The sequence below is a fragment of the Paecilomyces variotii genome (assembly GCF_004022145.1).
Source record: "Paecilomyces variotii strain CBS 101075 chromosome Unknown C8Q69scaffold_9, whole genome shotgun sequence".
Lineage (NCBI taxonomy): Eukaryota > Fungi > Ascomycota > Eurotiomycetes > Eurotiales > Thermoascaceae > Paecilomyces > Paecilomyces variotii.
In genome coordinates, this window is record NW_021167148.1 from 801,895 (window position 1) to 819,267 (window position 17,373).

Here is a 17,373-nt window from a genome sequence, read left to right on the forward strand (position 1 = left end):
GGATGTAAATGAGCGTTCATTTCATATCAATAAGGAGGAATCTGGAAATGCAGAAAAAAACAGCAACAGTCTATAATGGACTGGGGAAAAAAGGGATTTATTTCTAGATGAGTTCCAGCGCCTCAACGCCACCGGTTCGTTTGGTGTTTCCGTTGGCAACTTCCATGAGGCTGGTGAATTCGCCGTCTCCGGTAACATCTGTATTGCATTACAATTCATATGTCAGCCATGTTCTATATGAGGGATAGTTAGACGGTTAGATGATAATTGATTATATAACATACCTATACTCGACTCGTGTCTACTTCTCGAAGTAGATCTCGAAGCTAACTCTCTCTTCGAGCGCATAGACCGGGACGATGGATTGTCATTGCGTGGTTTTCCCACGACGACAGGCTTCTTCCTCTCCGTAGCGCTCCTGGCTACGGTTTTCGGATGATTATACACGGGCTGTTTCGGGGCTGTTTCTTCATCGAGAGATATACGATCCCACTCGAAGGTGCTTTTGCAATGAGGTGACGGCCCATAGGCTGATAGTCGTGCAGAAGGCGCGAGAACGGAAAGGGAGAGAGAAAGAGATAGCCGGTCTGTTTTCTTCTTCCAGTCTTTGATGGTACTTCTTCTTCGAACTGCCTTGTTTGATGGTTCCGCGAACGTCTGAGTTGGAGTTGGGGGCGAGATCCGGGGTTCGAATGATGGGATTTCAGCGGCTGTTGAAGTTGCACTGGGTACTCTGGTGCTGTGGTGGTCCCGAAGGGATAGGAGTGTAGACAGGGAAGATTCTCGACGACTTTGAGGTCTATTACGTTTCTTCAACGTCGAGGACATCCCGATATTCGGGGTGAAAATCTTCGTGGATGATGTGGTCATTGATGATTTCTCGTAGGTCTTCTTCTCTTTTTCGTGATCTGCAATGCTGCTCTTGGTTCTTGATCGGGGGATTTTCAGAGATGACATTCGACTTAGACGCTGTGTGTGTTTTTCCTTGTTGTCGATCTTCTCGTTCCCTTGCATCTCCACGTCGTCGTATGCTTCTAGCTTGGTGTCGTTTCTCCTCTGATGTTTATCCTGAGGGGATGATCGGAAGAAACGCGAAAGAGACGCTTGCCATTTAGGCTTCGATTTGTAGTACCTCGATGATGATTGTGAGGTCGACTTCGTGGCCGCATGTTGGATATCAGTTGCTGTTCGTGGTGTCCAGTGTGTAGAAGAAGAACGAGCGTCCTTGGGTTGTTTTTCAGAACATGAAGAGCCGAGGGGCGAAGAGAAGAGATCTATGGCCTGGAGGCCACTGAATGGGACAAACATGCTGGATATGAGCACGAGGTCCCTGTTGGCATAGTCTGATCCTGTCTTTGTGAGGGACGGATAATGAAAGGTTTCAAGAGGGAGAGAGAGTGAAGAAGAAAGGCTAGGCTAAAGAAGTAAACACTTAGGTAGACGGCTTTGTAGGAAATGAAAAAAAAAGACAGAGATGGTTGAAAGAGCGGCATGTGAGAGTTAACAATAAAATAATGGTGATTTCTTTTTCTCTTTCAGTTATCCATGGTGAACGATACACAATCGACAACCTCCCCAGATTTTGTTAGGGAAGGAACAATGACAGGAACACAGAAGACAGCGGGCGAGAGTCAACTGCGAGAAAAGGAAAACTGTCCCTTGCAAGATACAAGTTGATAAGGTATGGGGGAGCTGATAATGCTCTCAGGCATGATGATGCCTTGCTAGTTTCCCGTCGCAAGGGGGTCGGCTCGCTATGCAGATACCTACCAGGATGGGACATATGGGTGAGCAGTATTTACCCCAGTTCTGAGGAAGGTCGACCTAGAGTTATGCTGGTAGTGGAGCACATGGAATGAAGAATGTCATATTTTGCAAGTCCATTGGGTGCGATGCATTGGTCATGACAGAATCGGGGGTGCTTGGCTGCGCCATTTGGGGACGTTGGATATCCCTTCGGACGGGAGAGCCGGCGCTTTTCAAAACCTGTGACTTCATAAGAGTATACCAACCATGCGAGCGCGCAATCTTCAGTGCCTGTTTGGACGAGTAAATCAATGGAAAGAAAAAGAAAAGGGACTGCTACGTCAATCGACATCATTGATAATCGGAGATGGGCGCAAGAAAAAATTTGGTCATGTCATGTCAACAAGTCCTTCATTGCTGGTGCGGATTTTTGGTGCATCCTTTTGTCTTCTCTAAGATACATGAAAAATCCACTCTTTCCCCGTTTTTGAAGAAGAATCGATCTCGAACATCCCGGGGAAGGGAGTCGAGTCAATTGCTGTTTCCACACTAGCAACGACGACCCGCGTAGGAAGTTTCGAAAAAACACCGCCTCAAAGCCCATGCATTTTCGTCCCAATTTAAGCCTGTAGCAGAAATTCACATCAGCGCATGTCCTTCATATCCAAACAGGATCCGATGTTGCTCCATCTTGCAATCCCCCAGGTATATGGGTCGGCTCGGTTTCTTCATACCTTAACGGCGTACTTCCGCTGGGGGAAGTGGATCTGGCGCTTCCTCTCCTTCTCAGTGACGAGGGAGGCCTCGTGCTTGGTGAGTCTTCGGCGGATGGCACGGGTCTTCTTGGCTCGGAGGTCGAGAGGGAGGTACTTCTTGTTCTTGTAGAACAGACGCAGCTGAGCGCGCTGGTTGGCGTTGATGACGGTCAGGATACGGGCGATCGACTTGCGGAGGTCGTGGCTGCAAAGAAAAAAAAATTCTCCATGTCAGTCTCGTATTATTCCCCGTCATTTCCTTCTTTTTCCATCGTAGCTATCGCCCATTTTCCGTCTCTTTATATTCTTATCTTTCGGGAGGAGATTGAACGCACATTCTGGTGAGCTTGGAAGCAGCACCGCCAGAGACCTTCTGGACGCGGATCTGGTTCAGCTCAGTCTTGAGCTCCTCGAGCTGCTTCGTGAGGTCATCCTTGCTCTTTCCCCAGAGCTGACCGGTCTTGACCTTGGCAGACGACTGGAAAACGAGAGAAAAATTTCAGTCAGCATTTCTCTTCCATGCTTTTTTCCGGTGACAGCGATTCTGAAGGTCAAAAACGTACCATGGTGGGCGGCTTCGAGTCGGGTCGTGAAGGTTGTCGACTTGATGATTGAAGATAGCACCGCTCAATTTGATGTTTCGTTGTGGGACTAGGGCTTTTTTCGTGGTGCGGCCTCGCCCTGCGCTAAGCGGGCACAGCGCACGTGACTGAGCTGTGGCTTGGCGTCCTGATGCGGGCCGAGGAGGCGTCGTCACTGCGCTGGGGACTCGCTGCGTCGGATTCAAGCAGCGATCGAAGAAGAAACCGGGTTGAACCCATCATGCACGTTTCTGATTCTATTGCAAAGGACTACTGGAAGTGGTAGTCTTGAATATCCTCCAGAGATTCTATTTCTATACTACCACTAATTGTCACTAATGGCTACGTCAACCGGAACCGGATGGGCCCAGCTTCGGCAGCAGGCCCGTTCGTTGGAAACGCAGGTACGGATTTACAGATTCATCTCGAGTCTCTGTTGGGATATGATGCTGACTGGATGCGATTTTAGACGGAAGGACTCTTCCACACCTACGCACAGTATGCCTCGATGACCAAACTGCCGCCGCAGCCTTCGGAAGAAGAGCAACGGATCGAAGGCCAGTTACGGGATCTCCTTGAGAAGGTATAGATGACTCTCATCTGTGAAGGGATCAGTTGTCATTGAGCAAGAGTGGCTGATAATTCAATGCAGCGCGAAAACCTCATTTCCCAACTATCTCGGCTCCTCGATTCTGAAGCCAGCCTCACCTCCTCTGCCCTCAAACAGAACAACCTCTCCCGTCATCGAGAGGTCCTCCACGACCATCGACGTGAGCTGCAGCGCCTGAAGGCAAGCATATCCGAATCCAGAGACCGAGCGAACCTCCTCTCCAACGTTCGTTCCGATATCGATGCGTACAGATCCAACAACCCCGAAGCGGAAGCCGAATACATGCTCCAGGAGAGGGGGCATCTTGACAGCAGTCATAATGTAATGGATGGCGTGCTGAGCCAGGCATATGCCATCAACGAGAATTTTGCTTTCCAGCGAGAGACGCTGGCTAGTATCAACCGACGAATTGTCGGGGCTGCTAGCTCGATTCCCGGTGTGAACTCGTTGATTGGGAAGATCGGCGCAAAGAGACGACGGGATGGCATTATTCTGGGTGCTTTTATTGGCTTTTGTTTCCTAATGCTGCTCTTTTTCCGATGAAGCGGATCTGATCCTTAACATACCCTCTTTCCCTGACATCAGCAACGGCGTTCCTTGGGTATCATCTTTCCGTTTTTCTTTCATGTCCTGCGGATCAATTATGGTACGGTCTGGCGTTGGTTGGTTCTATCGATCATCATAAATGTACATATAATATACAGATTTGTTTGCCCATCAGGCTCTCGACACTACCCGTGGTCTGAGGCTTGCCGGGCTTTTCTGTTTGGTGCTTTCCCACTCTGCAGCTGGCGTGGCCGACTCAATGGATTTCTTTTTCTCTGCAATCAACCTCAACAGACCATTGTTCAGAGAATCCAGCTCCTCCTCCTCAGCGGGTCCACTGCCAGCCCAGCGGATCCTGCAGTTCTCGTCTAGAAGGTAGACGTATCCGACCTTGCTGTTCATCATGCCGATAGCCTCCTTCAGACCGTCGTCGAGACCCTTCCGCACAAGGAAATACTTGTCATGCTGCTCCTTCGGCAGTTTCCTCCTCATGCTCCACATAAACATCCGAACTATCCAAGCCTTAAGCGCATTTTCTTCCAAATTAATATCGACCTTCTGCGCGAACCGGTTCTCACTCGCTAGAATCTCGTACAACCCCGGGTTCTGCTTCGGACCCGTAAATGTAGCGACCTGCGTCTCTGCCCAGACACTAGAGAAGAGGCTCACGATGGAGACCTTGCCGCGAAGCAGGGTGGTCGTATTCAGTGGCTTGCTGGGCGATGCCAATGTGATACCGTACATGTTGGGGAAGTAGAGGGCGGCATCGCGCTTGAATAACCGCGCAGGTGACAGGAATGACTTTCCCTCGTGATACTGCATATTTGTCCATTCGCGGAAATACGGCTTGGAGACTTGTCGAGTTCTATTCGGGGTGAAAATGACTAGGTTAGCAATGTCTTTGGGTGAAAAGCAGATATATGACTCCATTGCGAATGTGCAGAAGGCGGTTCATACAGCTCTTTCCGTCTCTGAATATGTTTCTCATAATCGACAAAATCATCACGACGCTGTCGCAACGTGCGCGCATCGATTCCGGTATTCTGCCATTCCTGCGGAGGATATGCGAGGCCCAGAGGACGGTCGAGCGGCTTGGGGATGAATTCGGGATTTGGGTTTTCTCCCTCGATTGGTTCTGGAGAGGGTTTCTCTTCTGCGTCTTGTGTCTTCTGTTCTGGAGTCGGAGAGGGTTGTTTTTCCTCGTTGCCCGTGCTGCTTTTGCTGGCGTAGTGTCGCCGGACAGATCTTGAGATTGGAGTCGCATTGCGGAATTGGCAGCCTAGGCACCGACCGCTTTGCAGAAAGGAGGAGCTCTCGAGTAGGAAGGAGAATGATGCCGGTTTCAACATGATGGGCATGCTTGGGACTGCAGCCTGGAGGTCAATGATAATGATTAACTGCGCGGTAGAGCATTACAGTTACCATCACTTGGGCCGCATTTAAGTGACCGACCGCCGACAATAAGTCCGTACCCCAAACGGGTTAAATGAAGTGGAGGACAAGTAACGTGACTTGGCGGCATTTTCGCGGAAGTTGTCCCTCGCGTCTACTGGTAGGACGTGTTACCCCGCCTGGATGACCCAAGGGTGAAGAGAGGCATATGCGCTTCTTTGCCTCGTTTACTCGTTAAAGTTACACAAGTTGGCTCTCACTTTAGGCATCTATTCTGCCGTCCACATGGCTTGCTGTTCTTGTTCAGATGGGATAGTGCGGCGGGACAGGAAGCGGCAGAAATGGCGGGGAGAGGCAGCAAAGAAAGCTTTTTCAAAGAGCTTGATGACTTGGATAATCTGAGCGGTGACTCTGATGTTGATGATTTTGAGAAGCTTATGAGAAAAGGTCTCGAGAAGAAGAGTCAGAGAACTATCAAGCCAGCGCGTGTCCCTCACACGAAGACTTTCCAGCTGGGGAGCTTACTTCGGGCAGAATCGGCTCCGGAATCTTCACTACAGCGCAAGAACTCAGACGAGATCATTATAGTCAAGGAAATGCCATGCGGAAAATCCGGCGGGGAGGCTGACACAGGAACAATGAAGAGGCTGAGGCCAGAAGGACCTTCTGGAGGTAGAAAAGAGACCGCCGCAACCAAAAAGAGACGGGTCAATTCCTTAACTATATTACCAGAATCGCAACAAATATTCAAGGGCCTCACTTTCTGTACGTGTTGATATATGCAGCCACATGAAGTTTGGTGCTAACTGTCCAAATGTAGATTTCTTCCCGAATAACGATGTTGCTCCGGCTAGACGGTTGCGCATCCGCAAGGCGCAGGAATATGGCGCTGTCTGGGCGACGAAATGGGGTGATAGCGTCAGTCATGTAATCGTGGACAAAGGTCTTGTCTTTGAAGACGTGTTGAAATTCCTTAAATTGGACGCTTTCCCGGTACGTCCCATTCTAATGCCGTCAGGACGTCTCTTACAGTAACGCAGGCAAATATAGCGCTAGTCACCGAAGACTATCCCTCAGAATGTATCAAGTTTAGGTCGCTCCTTAATACGACTCAGTCGCGCTTCCGGGTACACTCAGCAAAGACGACTGTAGACCAGGAGGATAAACCCGCTTCTGCTGGCCAAACTTCGGATGCCTCGCTACAGTTAAAGCCGCCCAGGAAAAGGGTAGGAGCATCACCAACTCCTTCTCACAGCGAACACGCTTCAGCTCCTGCTGAGCCTGGCACTGAGGAACGGTGCGAGTTGCCTCCGTCTCGAGAGAGGGATGTTTTAGATGATGTAGTAGACGAAGTTAAAGCTGTTGAGCATCTGGTATGTATACCTGATGTACTATGTGGTAATAATAGGGCTGATATCAACATGGCAATAGCCGTTAGATCCGCTGGAGGATGAGAATGGCTCTGTCGATCCTAGTTCCGAATCTCCCGTAACATCAGATTCCGAAACTGATGCACCGAGGAAAAAGGCGAAGCGAGCCCGGTCAGATCCTGTAGCTCCAGCCTGGCAGCAAAACTTCAGTTGTATGAAGAAGCACGATGGGAAGTCGGAGACAGCCAATCCGAACTCCCGGACCATCGAAGTCTTGCAGCAAATGCTGGATTACTACACGAGGACTGCGGACCTCTGGCGTACGATTGCTTATCGTAAAGCCATCAGTGCTCTTCGACAACAGACAACAAAGATTGTGACCAGATCGGAAGCACTGGCGATCCCCGGGATCGGAGAGCGTCTTGCAGCCAAGATCGAAGAGATCGTCTTCACAAACCGTCTACGGCGTCTCGAGAGTGCCAACTCCACTACCGAAGACCATGTACTCCAGCTGTTCCTTGGCGTCTACGGCGCCGGAATATCCCAAGCGTCGAGATGGATAGCGCAAGGTTACCGGTCACTGGATGATCTACGAACTAAAGCAGACTTGACTAGAAATCAGCGGGTGGGTGTCGAACGCTACGATGACTTCCGTCAACGCATTCCCCGCTCCGAAGTGGAAGCACACGGTGCTATTGTGAGGAAGACCATCCACGAGGTCGATCCCGATGTGCAGGTCATCATCGGTGGCTCTTACCGCCGGGGAGCTGCGGACTCGGGTGATATTGATCTGATTATCACCAAACCCGACGCTACGATTGAGCAAATCCGGGACCTGATGCTGGATGACATTGTCCCCAAACTGTTCGATCAGGGTTTCCTACAGACCGGGTTGGCAACGACGTCCCGCGGCAACGGATCGAAGTGGCATGGCGCCTCCGCGCTGCCGGGAAGCGCGATCTGGCGTCGCATCGACCTCCTGTTTGTTCCCGGAGCGGAGATAGGTGCTGCCCTGCTGTACTTTACCGGGAACGACATCTTCAACCGTAGCATGCGACTGTTGGCAAGTAAGAAGGGCATGCGTCTGAATCAGCGCGGTCTCTACCGGGACGTGCTCCGGGGAGCCAACCGGGTGAAGCTGACCGAGGGATCTCTGGTTGAAGGTCGCGACGAGCGGCGGATCTTCGAGATCCTGGGGGTGCCCTGGCGGCCTCCGGAGCACCGCGTCTGTTGACGACTCGAGCGTCCCGAGCGGTGTGGCTTCTTGGGCGGCGGAGAGGTCTGGAGCGGATCATGACAGGGATCAATCGCAGTGATCTTCCTGGTTAGTGGATGCCTTGGAGATAGTCTAGAGTAGATAGTCTAGTGTCAATAAATAAATAATATCGCAGATATAGAATAATAATAATAATACCAAGGAACCTGTTGTACCACTTCTCTGTGTAGTTATAACTAGTTAGTTATAGCGCCAGCTGAGTCAGCCGGGCATCCACCGCCTCTTAGCGGTGAGAAAGCGGCGGGAGGAAGCGGTGACCGCCCTCGCATAAGGCGCTGTTTTGCCGCTGGTTTTGCACTTCTTCCGCCCAAATCTGCCCTGCCCGCATCCTCTTCCTCTGAGTCCATCTGGTCGCGACGGCCACTGGATCTTCACTGGCCTTTCAACCGCCTCAATCGACCTCTCCTTGCTTGTGTTTGCTGTGAACTTATTCTCCCCTCGTGAATCCCGCCTTCTTGACGGTTACCGTCATTGACACACACCCCTTCACGTCACTCTTCCGCCTCTCTGTCCCTTCGATATCTGACCGTGCGACACCGGTGGCCTCCCAGGTCCTTTTTGTCCGGCATAAAATCACATCTCGCAGAACACTAGGGCCCACCCCAAGGGCGTTTCGACAGCTGCCACCGTCTTTCTGTGCCCTGTGTGCCCCCGTGAACAAGCAGCGGGAAAGATGGGTAGGAAACCTAATCAGCTGATCTTAGAGTTCTTCATCCGCGGGCAAAAGCTGGAGGATGCCAGTAACCGCTACCAACACACCTGCAAGGCCTGCGGAGAGAAGTTCCCCAAGGGCCGCATCGATAGCCTGACAAATCACCTTGTTAAACGGTGCCAGGCCATTCCGCTGAGGGATCGCCAACGCGTCCTGTTGCGACTGCACGAGCTGCCTGATCTCGCGGACGGGGATCTCAACAAAGACTCGAGCAACGGCGGAGGAGCCAAGGGCGGTAAGGTCGATCTGCCGTACTCGACCAGGCCGAGTTTCGACGGCCTCAATGTGTTGGCGGAAGCGTCGCGACAGGTCGGCGCGTCTGACCAGACCAAGCGTGGCCCTGGCTACACCCAGGCTGTGACCGTCGGAGGGAAGACGGTGATCGTCGACCCGGCCCTTGAGGCAGAAGGCTTCCAGGGCCATGCAGGCCACTCCGAGAATGGAGATGAGAACGGGGCGAATGCGACAGGTATGCGATTGGATTACAGCTGTCGCCTTTCCACGAAACACGTCTGCTAACATTGGACTGACAGCTACCCCTCCCACTTCGACCGCGCCCCCTCTTCCTGCGATCCAACCTCTACCATCCGTCGACCAGCCTTCGTCGACCTCTCCACAGTTGGGTGATGCGTCCCTCACGCCGGAGTCGGCCCCGAGCGCCCGTCAGTCGTCGCAGCTCTCGATGATCGCTGCGTCCGCGAATGAGATGGTGCCTCAGAACCTGACATTGGATCAGGAGAACGGTGGATTAGGCCAGGATGGGCTTCCGCGAGTTGGCTCGACTTGGCCGAATCAGCCGCTCTCTTCCTCCGAACAGCTGCTCTTTGAGAGTCTCCAGGAGCATGATCCGTCCCTGACATCCGCCGCTCAGCGCGCAGCCACGTTCCCACGGCCCATCGCAATGAACCCGAGCTCGCATGCTAAGGGCTTCGTGAATGAATTTGGAAATTCCACTAAACCGACCAAACCCAAAGTTCGCGGACGGTTCTCGGCCACCAGGCGGCGCGAAGTGCAGGAGGTTCGAAAGCGGGGAGCTTGTATTCGCTGTCGCATGTTGAAGAAACCCGTACGTGGAGATCTTCCCAGCCCGTGTTGTTGTGACCCTTTGTATTCCCTGACTGACCTCTGGTATAGTGCTCTGGCGATAGCCCCTGCAGTACGTGCAGTAGTGTCGAGAGTGCTCGGCTCTGGAAACAACCATGCATCCGCACCCGAATTGCCGACGAGTTCGAACTCTACAATGCTGGTGAGTCATTCTATATTCCCCTGGACCGTTTTTGCTACGTGGAACTGCAAGCTGATGTGGCCGTAGGCCTGCATGCCACTCTAGCTTACCACGATGTCAGTAGCGTGAAGAGTCACGTGAACTTTGAACATTATGCTGGCCGTATCGAGGTCACTCACTTCGCGGACAGCTCGGTGTTCGTCACTTTCAGTGGCCTCCAGGGCCACAAGCCGTCGGTCTCAACCTTGGATCCGCAGCTCCAGGGCCTGGGCGACGATGGACAGTTCCACGGACCGCTCCATGAGATCTATCTGCTCGACGGTGATGCGGATGACCTCCCGGGAAAGTTGGAGGCATATACCAAGAAGATGGCCCCGTTCTTCTACGAGCGTGAATCTTCAGAATTCATGCGTTCTACCTTGACCCTTGCAGCCGAATTGAGTGAGCAGAAGAAGGTAAGATCCAGGTCGTCCCGCATGTTAGATTTAGTTATGGTCAGTGGATCCTAACTAGCTGCAGGATACGCTTCTCGAACGTGTCCTCGAACTCTGGCTAGCAACTCACATCCTCATGGACACTGAATTGCAGTGGAAGACCTTTGTCAATCCGACTCTTCCCCCCACCTCCATGCATACTCTAGCCCCATCTTCCGATGAGGGTCGCATGCCAGTTGATGAAGTCAGCAACCCCGAGTCTTACGGTCTCCTCTGTAGCCAGCTACGATCTGCGACCGAGAAGCGGGCTGCGCAACTTAGCAAGACCGTGATGAACGATCTCGAGAGAAGACTGCTCCAGCGTCAGCAAAGTGGGTGGTTTGAAACGTTCCTGGTGGCTCTAATCCTCCTCAACTGTGTGGAGCGGACCTGCTGGCTATTCCGCTCTTGGGACAACGACAACTACGCGGCGCGTGTAAGTATTAAGTGTGACCAGGTTGTCTACATGTGACTAATTCTTGATGCAGTGGCCGCTGGACAAGCGTCCGCCCTACTATGCAAGCCAGGGCGATCGTTTCTCAGACATCCTTCATATGCTTCTGAAGATGCGCGGCTTGCCGCCAAAGACCACCCCGAGACCGGAGAACGGCATTTTGAAGGCTATTGATGGTAGTGACGAGAATGCGATCCGCTGGTTTGACACCATCAAAGTTACTCGTAAGTAGCATTGCCTCATCACACTATCTTGGAAACCCCATCTAACATCGGTAATAGCCCAATTCCTTGAGCAGCGCCAGTCTGCCGAATTCGACCCGAATGATTCTCGCTCGCTCGAACTAAAGTACGGCGCGAGGCTCCTCATGCCGGCGAACGCATACAATTAATGCCGTGAATCTCATCAGTGCAGTTGAGGCAGAAACAAATCTGCGAGTTCAACACCCAGTAACGATTAGTGACGCTTGATGACGATACTTAATACTATCTTCCTTTTTACGAAGTCATCGACCTTACCGATGATTTAGATGACTTGAACAGACCCTTTTAACCGGGAGCATACCTTGGCAATGCGCAAGGTTCAAGGGCAGCGAGGACTTCATTCTTCTCTCTCTCTTTATCTTTTTTTTCCTGCTTCTCCTGTCTTCTCTCCGAACTTCTTTCAGAATTGCAATTTCTCCGAGACGCACAGGAATAGAACAAAAAGCGAACTTCCTGGGGAGGCTGTCTGTTTTCTTTTTCACTCGAAATGAGGTTTTCTGTTGCAATCTTAAGTTTGCACTTCACTTCTCGACTGTACCTCCGACAGTTCATGTAATTTTCCCATAGCCTTTTTTCCTGTCTTTTGTTCTCTGGATTACGGGGTTTTCCCCACCAGATCGATTCCCACCAACTCTACGCTTTCTCTTGCGCCTCTCGTTCCGGACATTGTCACCTTCGTTCGGACAGTTCTCTATGTTCCCAGAACTCGATTCTCGACTTCTGTCCTCAGAATCCTACCTACTCTCTGGGTTCTCACAGCCTGGTAGTAGCAGATGGGCCATCATTTCCTAACTACCCTATTATGTATGTACAAGTGACTCAAAAAGGCGTGATACGGTAATTTCTTTCATTTTCAGGTTTTCTTTTGACCGCCTTTTTCTATCTTCTAAAGGATAAAAATAGGGATCCGACGAATGGATCGATTTCTAGTTTTCAAGCCTAGCTGCTTTGTGGTTTTTCTTCTGTCTCCTCTGGGGCTTTTCTTTCCCTTTTCCTATCATGTACGGTAACTAAAAATCCCTAGAGGAAAGGTAATTTTTTTTCTAACATTCAGACCTCCGTATTCGCCTGTATGCGAAGTTATCTATATTGACAATTATTACTGTAATTCCTCATCATCATATTTACTCCACATGCGACAGACAAAAGTCTCCATCACACGACATAGTAGTAATAGTCTAAGTCCCCTATTCATCAAAAAAAAGAAAGAAAGAAAGATATGACTATTTCCCAACATATTACACCTAATCTTCTCCATTAAGACACAGAACTAAAACAAGCGCTACCAAACCAAACTCAACTCTATTTCGATTTGTAAAGACGCAACGTTGCTTATTTTATTTTCTCTCAGGTACAGGTTCACGAATCTGCTCCACGATAGCAGCGAAGAATTTACCCTCTTCTGATATATCGTTGTATGGTGCTGCGCCGAGGAGGGCCCTGTAGTTAATTAAATATTGTTAGAGATGTAGTTTCTGATTTAGGAAAGAAATACATGGTAATATAAAACAACATACCACCCCTTAAACCTAACAAGACCCAAAAGGTCTGTAAGTGCTTTCAACAGACGTAAAGGCAATTCCAACATCGAAGACATCGGCGGTATAGGACCGGAAATTGGTAGGCCTGACACATTGACGAGCTTGAAGGTGGTACCATATGTGTTTGTTGGGTCTTTGGTTTTTTGGAAGATGAGGAGGCGTTTTGCGGTTGTGGGTGTGGGGGGTGTCATTTTTCTTTATTTCTTTATTTCTTTCTTTGTTTTTTGGGATTTTCTATGTGGGATTTTGGAAGAGGAGGAGGGCTCTAGAGTTGGATGTGGATTGGACTGGGATAAGTAGAAGATATTGTTGAATGAGCTTTTTGGACCTGCCAAACTGTTGCCTTTTTAAATCAAAAGTCATACTCAACTATAGGGTAAAAACTCCTGCCGGAAAGAAGCAAACAAATAACCAGATATCCCTCTTCTTCCTAAAGCCACATACGTATAGGCAATCAGGAAGTGCAAGCTAACTATTCAGCGAATAACATCTGCATAGAGATGCTAGAATAACTTTGAAGCCTCTCTAGGTATATTTACTCTGAGTTTGTGTGACGCAAAGAGGTGATTGGTACTGATACATTTCTCCGCGTTGGGATTGATTGTACACTGCGCGAATGCCGTTTGTAAAAAAACAGAAGAAATCAAAGATAATGGGTCTTTATGAATTAATAGAAGATCCAGACACCATTTGCGCCTGAGACCGCAGCGTAATCTTGAAAGTTATTACAACACAGCTCCCAGAGACTTCCCACAGAATGCGAAACCGGAAACACAGCTTTGGAACAAAAGAGAAGGAGCCAGTCGATGGCGATAAGTGTCTTGGAGAATGAAAGAGAATATAAAACTTACGTACAGCTTGATGGGTATTCGGTAAAAATGACATAAAGAAACAGAAGAAGTGAAGTCAGAAACACTCGGGTATCGAGAATGCACCACGCCGCCGGCCTTCGAAAGCCCAGTTGTTTCGCCATAGCCTCGCAAGGAAAAAGAAAACAAATGAAAATAAAAGAAGTGAAAAGAAAAGAAATAAAATAAAATGAACCGCTGGCTCAGCTATTAAACGGATATCGGAGAGAATCAAGGCCAAGGCCCCGCACATTATTTCGTCGCCCATAAATCCCAGTCATAGTATAAAAACAATTGTATAACCTGAAATGATCAAGTAGATGGGCTCCGAATAGGGTTAAGTATCTAGCTGGCCATCCAGCACACGTCTCGCCGCATCGAGACGCCTTCTCAGCAAGCGAGCAGTCTTGGGGTCCGGATCGGGCGAGTCTATGATTGTCTGCAAATCTGTGCAGACTCTTCCAAGGCTGTCAAAGAGCTGGTCTAGAAGCCGTAGGTCATCGTTGTTGAGAGATGAGGATCCGGGTGTGGTTGCATTCGGATTCGGACTCGATGCTGCAACAAGCGAAGAAACAAATGCCGAAGTCGGGGTAGTAGACCCAGCCACATCGCGAGCGGGGGAGAAAGGAGAGGTGATATTTCGAGAATTACGGTGGGAAGAGTAGTCTCTGTTCGGGCCATCCTGAAGGTCGGGTCGAAGACGATTCGCGCGTGGAGTACCCATATTATCATCAGGATACTCAGAACCATTCGTTATTTGTCTCGAATTATATTCGTATATATTGCTAGCCGGGGAGTAGTCAGGCGGTGGAAGACCTAGTGACGGCGGTTAGCGGACAACTCAAAACTGTGAATCACAGGCAGACACCTACCCTCGGTGGCCTTCCTGTCCCAGTAAAGGGCATTATCAATCTCGCCTTGAGAACTTTCTTCATACGCATTTGCCCCTTCAGTTGCAGTAGCAAATGTAGCCACCGTTGATATAGAATCAGCGCTATTTGTGCGCGAGTGTCTAACAGAGTGTCCAGACGGAGCCGGCCGTGTCGTTTCAATGGAAGCCTGTGAACCATTACTTCCTCGGCGCATCTTAGCTCGCGAATAGTTACCCAATGCGCTGTGGAGGAAGAAATTCTCATAATCGAAGGCATCCTCGCGCTCCTCGTGGGGCGTCGTTTCAGGAAAATCTTCATAGACTGAGGCTAGATCATCATCCAGCGGCTCGTTCAGGATCTCGTTGAGTGCGTCACGATCAATCTCGGAAGACTCATCATCGTACTCGCCCTCTTCAGCGTCTTCATAATGGCTCTCGATGATAGACTGCTGATCCTCATAATCGGTCTGCTCGTTATAGTCAGGCTGCGAATCTTGTCCATCAACAGTCGTGCCGGACTTGTCCGAGTCATTGCGATAGTCTTCCTGTAGCTCGTACTGAGAGATACCGGAATCCCTCCAGTTTTGAACATGGCCCCCATTGAGCTCGAAGTCGTTGTTAGCCTCACGCACCTCCATCGAATTGGTGATCCACTTGTCTGCTGACGTCAAGGGACTAGGAGTCCGCAAACTCTGGAGACTGCGCCTACGGAGGTTATCTTCCTGTGTCTTCACCTTCAAGGACGAGATCTTGATCTTAAGACCTGTCATTTGATCCTTGAGGTCTCGCACTTGTAATTGAGACTGAGCACGCGACGGTGGATCCTCTGGAGGATAGGCAGTATTAAAATCTTCCATAGAAGTAATTTTAGGGCCCTCCTCTTCGGTCTGTGAGATTCCGAGTCCTCTCGGAGATTCCCGGCCCACAGTCGATATCGGTGCACTCTTGGGTTCTTCTGTAAGAGCGTTTAAAGTTGTAGGGTAAAAAGCAGTAGTCGAGGCTCTATGATTAAGCTGGCCCTGTGATCCGCCATGAGAGAAGGAATCGTCCTCGTCCTGGTGACCAGACGTGCTGCTAGTCGCCATTGCGCTGAGAGAACGTGGGAGGGCTCTCTGCTCCTTATCCAGACGAGTAGCCTTCAGGTGTAGCGGCAGATTCGTCTCGCTCTGCACCCGCGAGTGCCAGTTACCAGTCCAATCCTGCGAAGCATCATATGTCGGTCGTGGTCTCAGGAGGGAGGCACGGGGCTCAGTTCGGGAGATCGATCTGTATAGGCCACCTGGTTCGAGCGATCCTATGTGGAGAGGAGCTGCCAGAGGCGAGGGAGAGGGCGAAGACGTTACGGGAGTGTTCATCCGCATTGAAGTGCGCGCTCTTGTGAGGTTTCCTTCCATCAGCTATATCAATGTTAGCACCCGCCTTGATATGGCCCCGCACGCAGTTCAAACATACCGACAATCGGCGCTTCGCGTTCTCCAAGATCCTCTCCGCCTCGTTCGTTAGAATTGCAGACGAGGCATCATCACCATTGCCTTCCTCATCTGCCTTCGACCCCGTATCAGCATGGCGTCCTCCTTCTCCATTCTCCTGCTGGATGTGGTGAATACCAGACCCATTGGTTTCGGTGCTTTGAATGTTTTGAAGGCCTGGAACCGTACGGCTCCCCTGTTGTGTCCCAGCGCTGACCGTCGAACTCGATCCACTGCTGCGCGATTCACTTCTTTCGTCTCGCGCAGTTGCGGAAGATGACCTCGAGGAACTGTTGCTCTGCGGTACCGTAAGATGATAGCCCTCCCGGCCTCTCGACGGTGGTGGTGAGTTGTCATCCTCCTCGCCAATCTCCGACAATGGCCGGCCAGGCTCATGCCCTTCATACAACCACATAGTCCGCGGAAACACTTTCTTCTCTGGTCGAGCGGGCACTGAGATGGCGACTCCGATCTGTGAATTGTCCGCCCCCGCATTCTGATTGGCGTCTCCCTGGAAGTATTGGCCACCGTAGGACGAGTGCATATTGGCGAGCGACTCAAGGGAGGGCAGGTTGAAGGGCGGAGACGGCGTCGACTGCTGACGCTCGGTGTCGTCCCAGGGCAAGATCATATCCGGGTTGGTCAGAGTCGGGGATGGCGGAACGGAAATCTGCATCACATCCTGGTCCTGATTCTGGTCATCTCCGCCAGAGACGCGTCCAAGCGCACTCTGGTTCTGATGTGCCGTCATTAACATGGCAGCAAACAATATTAACTATTAATCGTGAAACACGCGAGAAGCTATCCACCGTGCGGATGACAATGGACCCTATATTATGGAAGCAGCCGAATCTGATGCTGATATCACCTTTGTCGATTGAATTGACCCAACATCAGGACATCTGTTTGTAATTGTAGGCAATCGTAAAACTTCGGAGCCGACAGAAATGCGATGTATCAACCCGCAGAATGTGGGCCTAGACAGAATGACAGCAGAGCCTGGGGTAAGACAGAGGACAGCCACGTAGGCGCAGGGCTGGGAGAGGAATGCAAAGGGCAAAAAGAATGACTTCACTGCTGAGCCTCCAGAAAACAAAAAGGTTCAACAGTGTGCAACCTTCGCAAAGGTCGCGGGATGCGATCTGGAGGACGGTTTGTCCCTGAAGTTGCACCCTCTTTTTTCGCCGCAACCGGTAGTGATCGGTGCAAGCCAGATCTCCACCGCGCCCACCAAGCCAAAC

General features: G+C 50.6%; 8 protein-coding genes across 8 annotated transcripts; 3 read left to right on the plus strand and 5 right to left on the minus strand.

Moving 5' to 3' along the window:
• Positions 1 to 5: 5 nt before the first annotated feature.
• C8Q69DRAFT_331684 (hypothetical protein) lies at positions 6 to 1,680 on the minus strand. The gene is made up of 2 exons (XM_028627480.1): positions 285 to 1,680; positions 6 to 198 (listed from the first exon to the last, which is right to left on the minus strand). Exons 1-2 carry the CDS (start codon positions 1,306 to 1,308, stop codon positions 104 to 106), a joined length of 1,119 nt encoding a protein of 372 aa, XP_028483318.1. The 5' UTR covers positions 1,309 to 1,680; the 3' UTR covers positions 6 to 103.
• A 449-nt stretch (positions 1,681 to 2,129) lies between these two features.
• C8Q69DRAFT_474483 (60S ribosomal protein L35) lies at positions 2,130 to 3,172 on the minus strand. Its single transcript, XM_028631127.1, has 4 exons — positions 3,065 to 3,172; positions 2,837 to 2,979; positions 2,481 to 2,706; positions 2,130 to 2,372 (listed from the first exon to the last, which is right to left on the minus strand). The coding sequence occupies exons 1-4, from the start codon at positions 3,065 to 3,067 to the stop codon at positions 2,367 to 2,369; spliced, it is 378 nt and encodes a 125-aa protein (XP_028483319.1). The 5' UTR covers positions 3,068 to 3,172; the 3' UTR covers positions 2,130 to 2,366.
• Positions 3,173 to 3,420: 248 nt separating this feature from the next.
• Positions 3,421 to 4,235, plus strand: C8Q69DRAFT_508903 (vesicle transport v-SNARE protein superfamily; the record flags this gene model as incomplete). The annotated part of the gene is made up of 3 exons (XM_028633025.1): positions 3,421 to 3,486; positions 3,552 to 3,665; positions 3,735 to 4,235. 3 exons carry the CDS (start codon positions 3,421 to 3,423, stop codon positions 4,233 to 4,235), a joined length of 681 nt encoding a protein of 226 aa, XP_028483320.1.
• A 174-nt stretch (positions 4,236 to 4,409) lies between these two features.
• C8Q69DRAFT_508904 (putative F1F0 ATP synthase assembly protein Atp10) lies at positions 4,410 to 5,587 on the minus strand (the record flags this gene model as incomplete). Its single annotated transcript, XM_028633026.1, has 2 exons — positions 4,410 to 5,103; positions 5,196 to 5,587. The coding sequence occupies 2 exons, from the start codon at positions 5,585 to 5,587 to the stop codon at positions 4,410 to 4,412; spliced, it is 1,086 nt and encodes a 361-aa protein (XP_028483321.1).
• A 217-nt stretch (positions 5,588 to 5,804) lies between these two features.
• On the plus strand, positions 5,805 to 8,420 carry C8Q69DRAFT_474487 (putative DNA polymerase POL4). Its single transcript, XM_028631128.1, has 4 exons — positions 5,805 to 6,395; positions 6,451 to 6,623; positions 6,671 to 7,003; positions 7,062 to 8,420. Exons 1-4 carry the CDS (start codon positions 5,972 to 5,974, stop codon positions 8,232 to 8,234), a joined length of 2,103 nt encoding a protein of 700 aa, XP_028483322.1. The 5' UTR covers positions 5,805 to 5,971; the 3' UTR covers positions 8,235 to 8,420.
• A 366-nt stretch (positions 8,421 to 8,786) lies between these two features.
• Positions 8,787 to 11,610, plus strand: C8Q69DRAFT_331878 (hypothetical protein). Its single transcript, XM_028627484.1, has 7 exons — positions 8,787 to 9,457; positions 9,522 to 10,054; positions 10,123 to 10,234; positions 10,301 to 10,668; positions 10,733 to 11,122; positions 11,175 to 11,364; positions 11,422 to 11,610. Exons 1-7 carry the CDS (start codon positions 8,950 to 8,952, stop codon positions 11,529 to 11,531), a joined length of 2,211 nt encoding a protein of 736 aa, XP_028483323.1. The 5' UTR covers positions 8,787 to 8,949; the 3' UTR covers positions 11,532 to 11,610.
• A 1,130-nt stretch (positions 11,611 to 12,740) lies between these two features.
• Positions 12,741 to 13,135, minus strand: C8Q69DRAFT_508907 (hypothetical protein; the record flags this gene model as incomplete). The annotated part of the gene is made up of 2 exons (XM_028633027.1): positions 12,741 to 12,843; positions 12,921 to 13,135. 2 exons carry the CDS (start codon positions 13,133 to 13,135, stop codon positions 12,741 to 12,743), a joined length of 318 nt encoding a protein of 105 aa, XP_028483324.1.
• Positions 13,136 to 13,772: 637 nt separating this feature from the next.
• On the minus strand, positions 13,773 to 17,153 carry C8Q69DRAFT_331922 (hypothetical protein). Its single transcript, XM_028627486.1, has 3 exons — positions 16,116 to 17,153; positions 14,665 to 16,060; positions 13,773 to 14,608 (listed from the first exon to the last, which is right to left on the minus strand). Exons 1-3 carry the CDS (start codon positions 16,887 to 16,889, stop codon positions 14,130 to 14,132), a joined length of 2,649 nt encoding a protein of 882 aa, XP_028483325.1. The 5' UTR covers positions 16,890 to 17,153; the 3' UTR covers positions 13,773 to 14,129.
• Between the last annotated feature and the right edge of the window lie 220 nt (positions 17,154 to 17,373).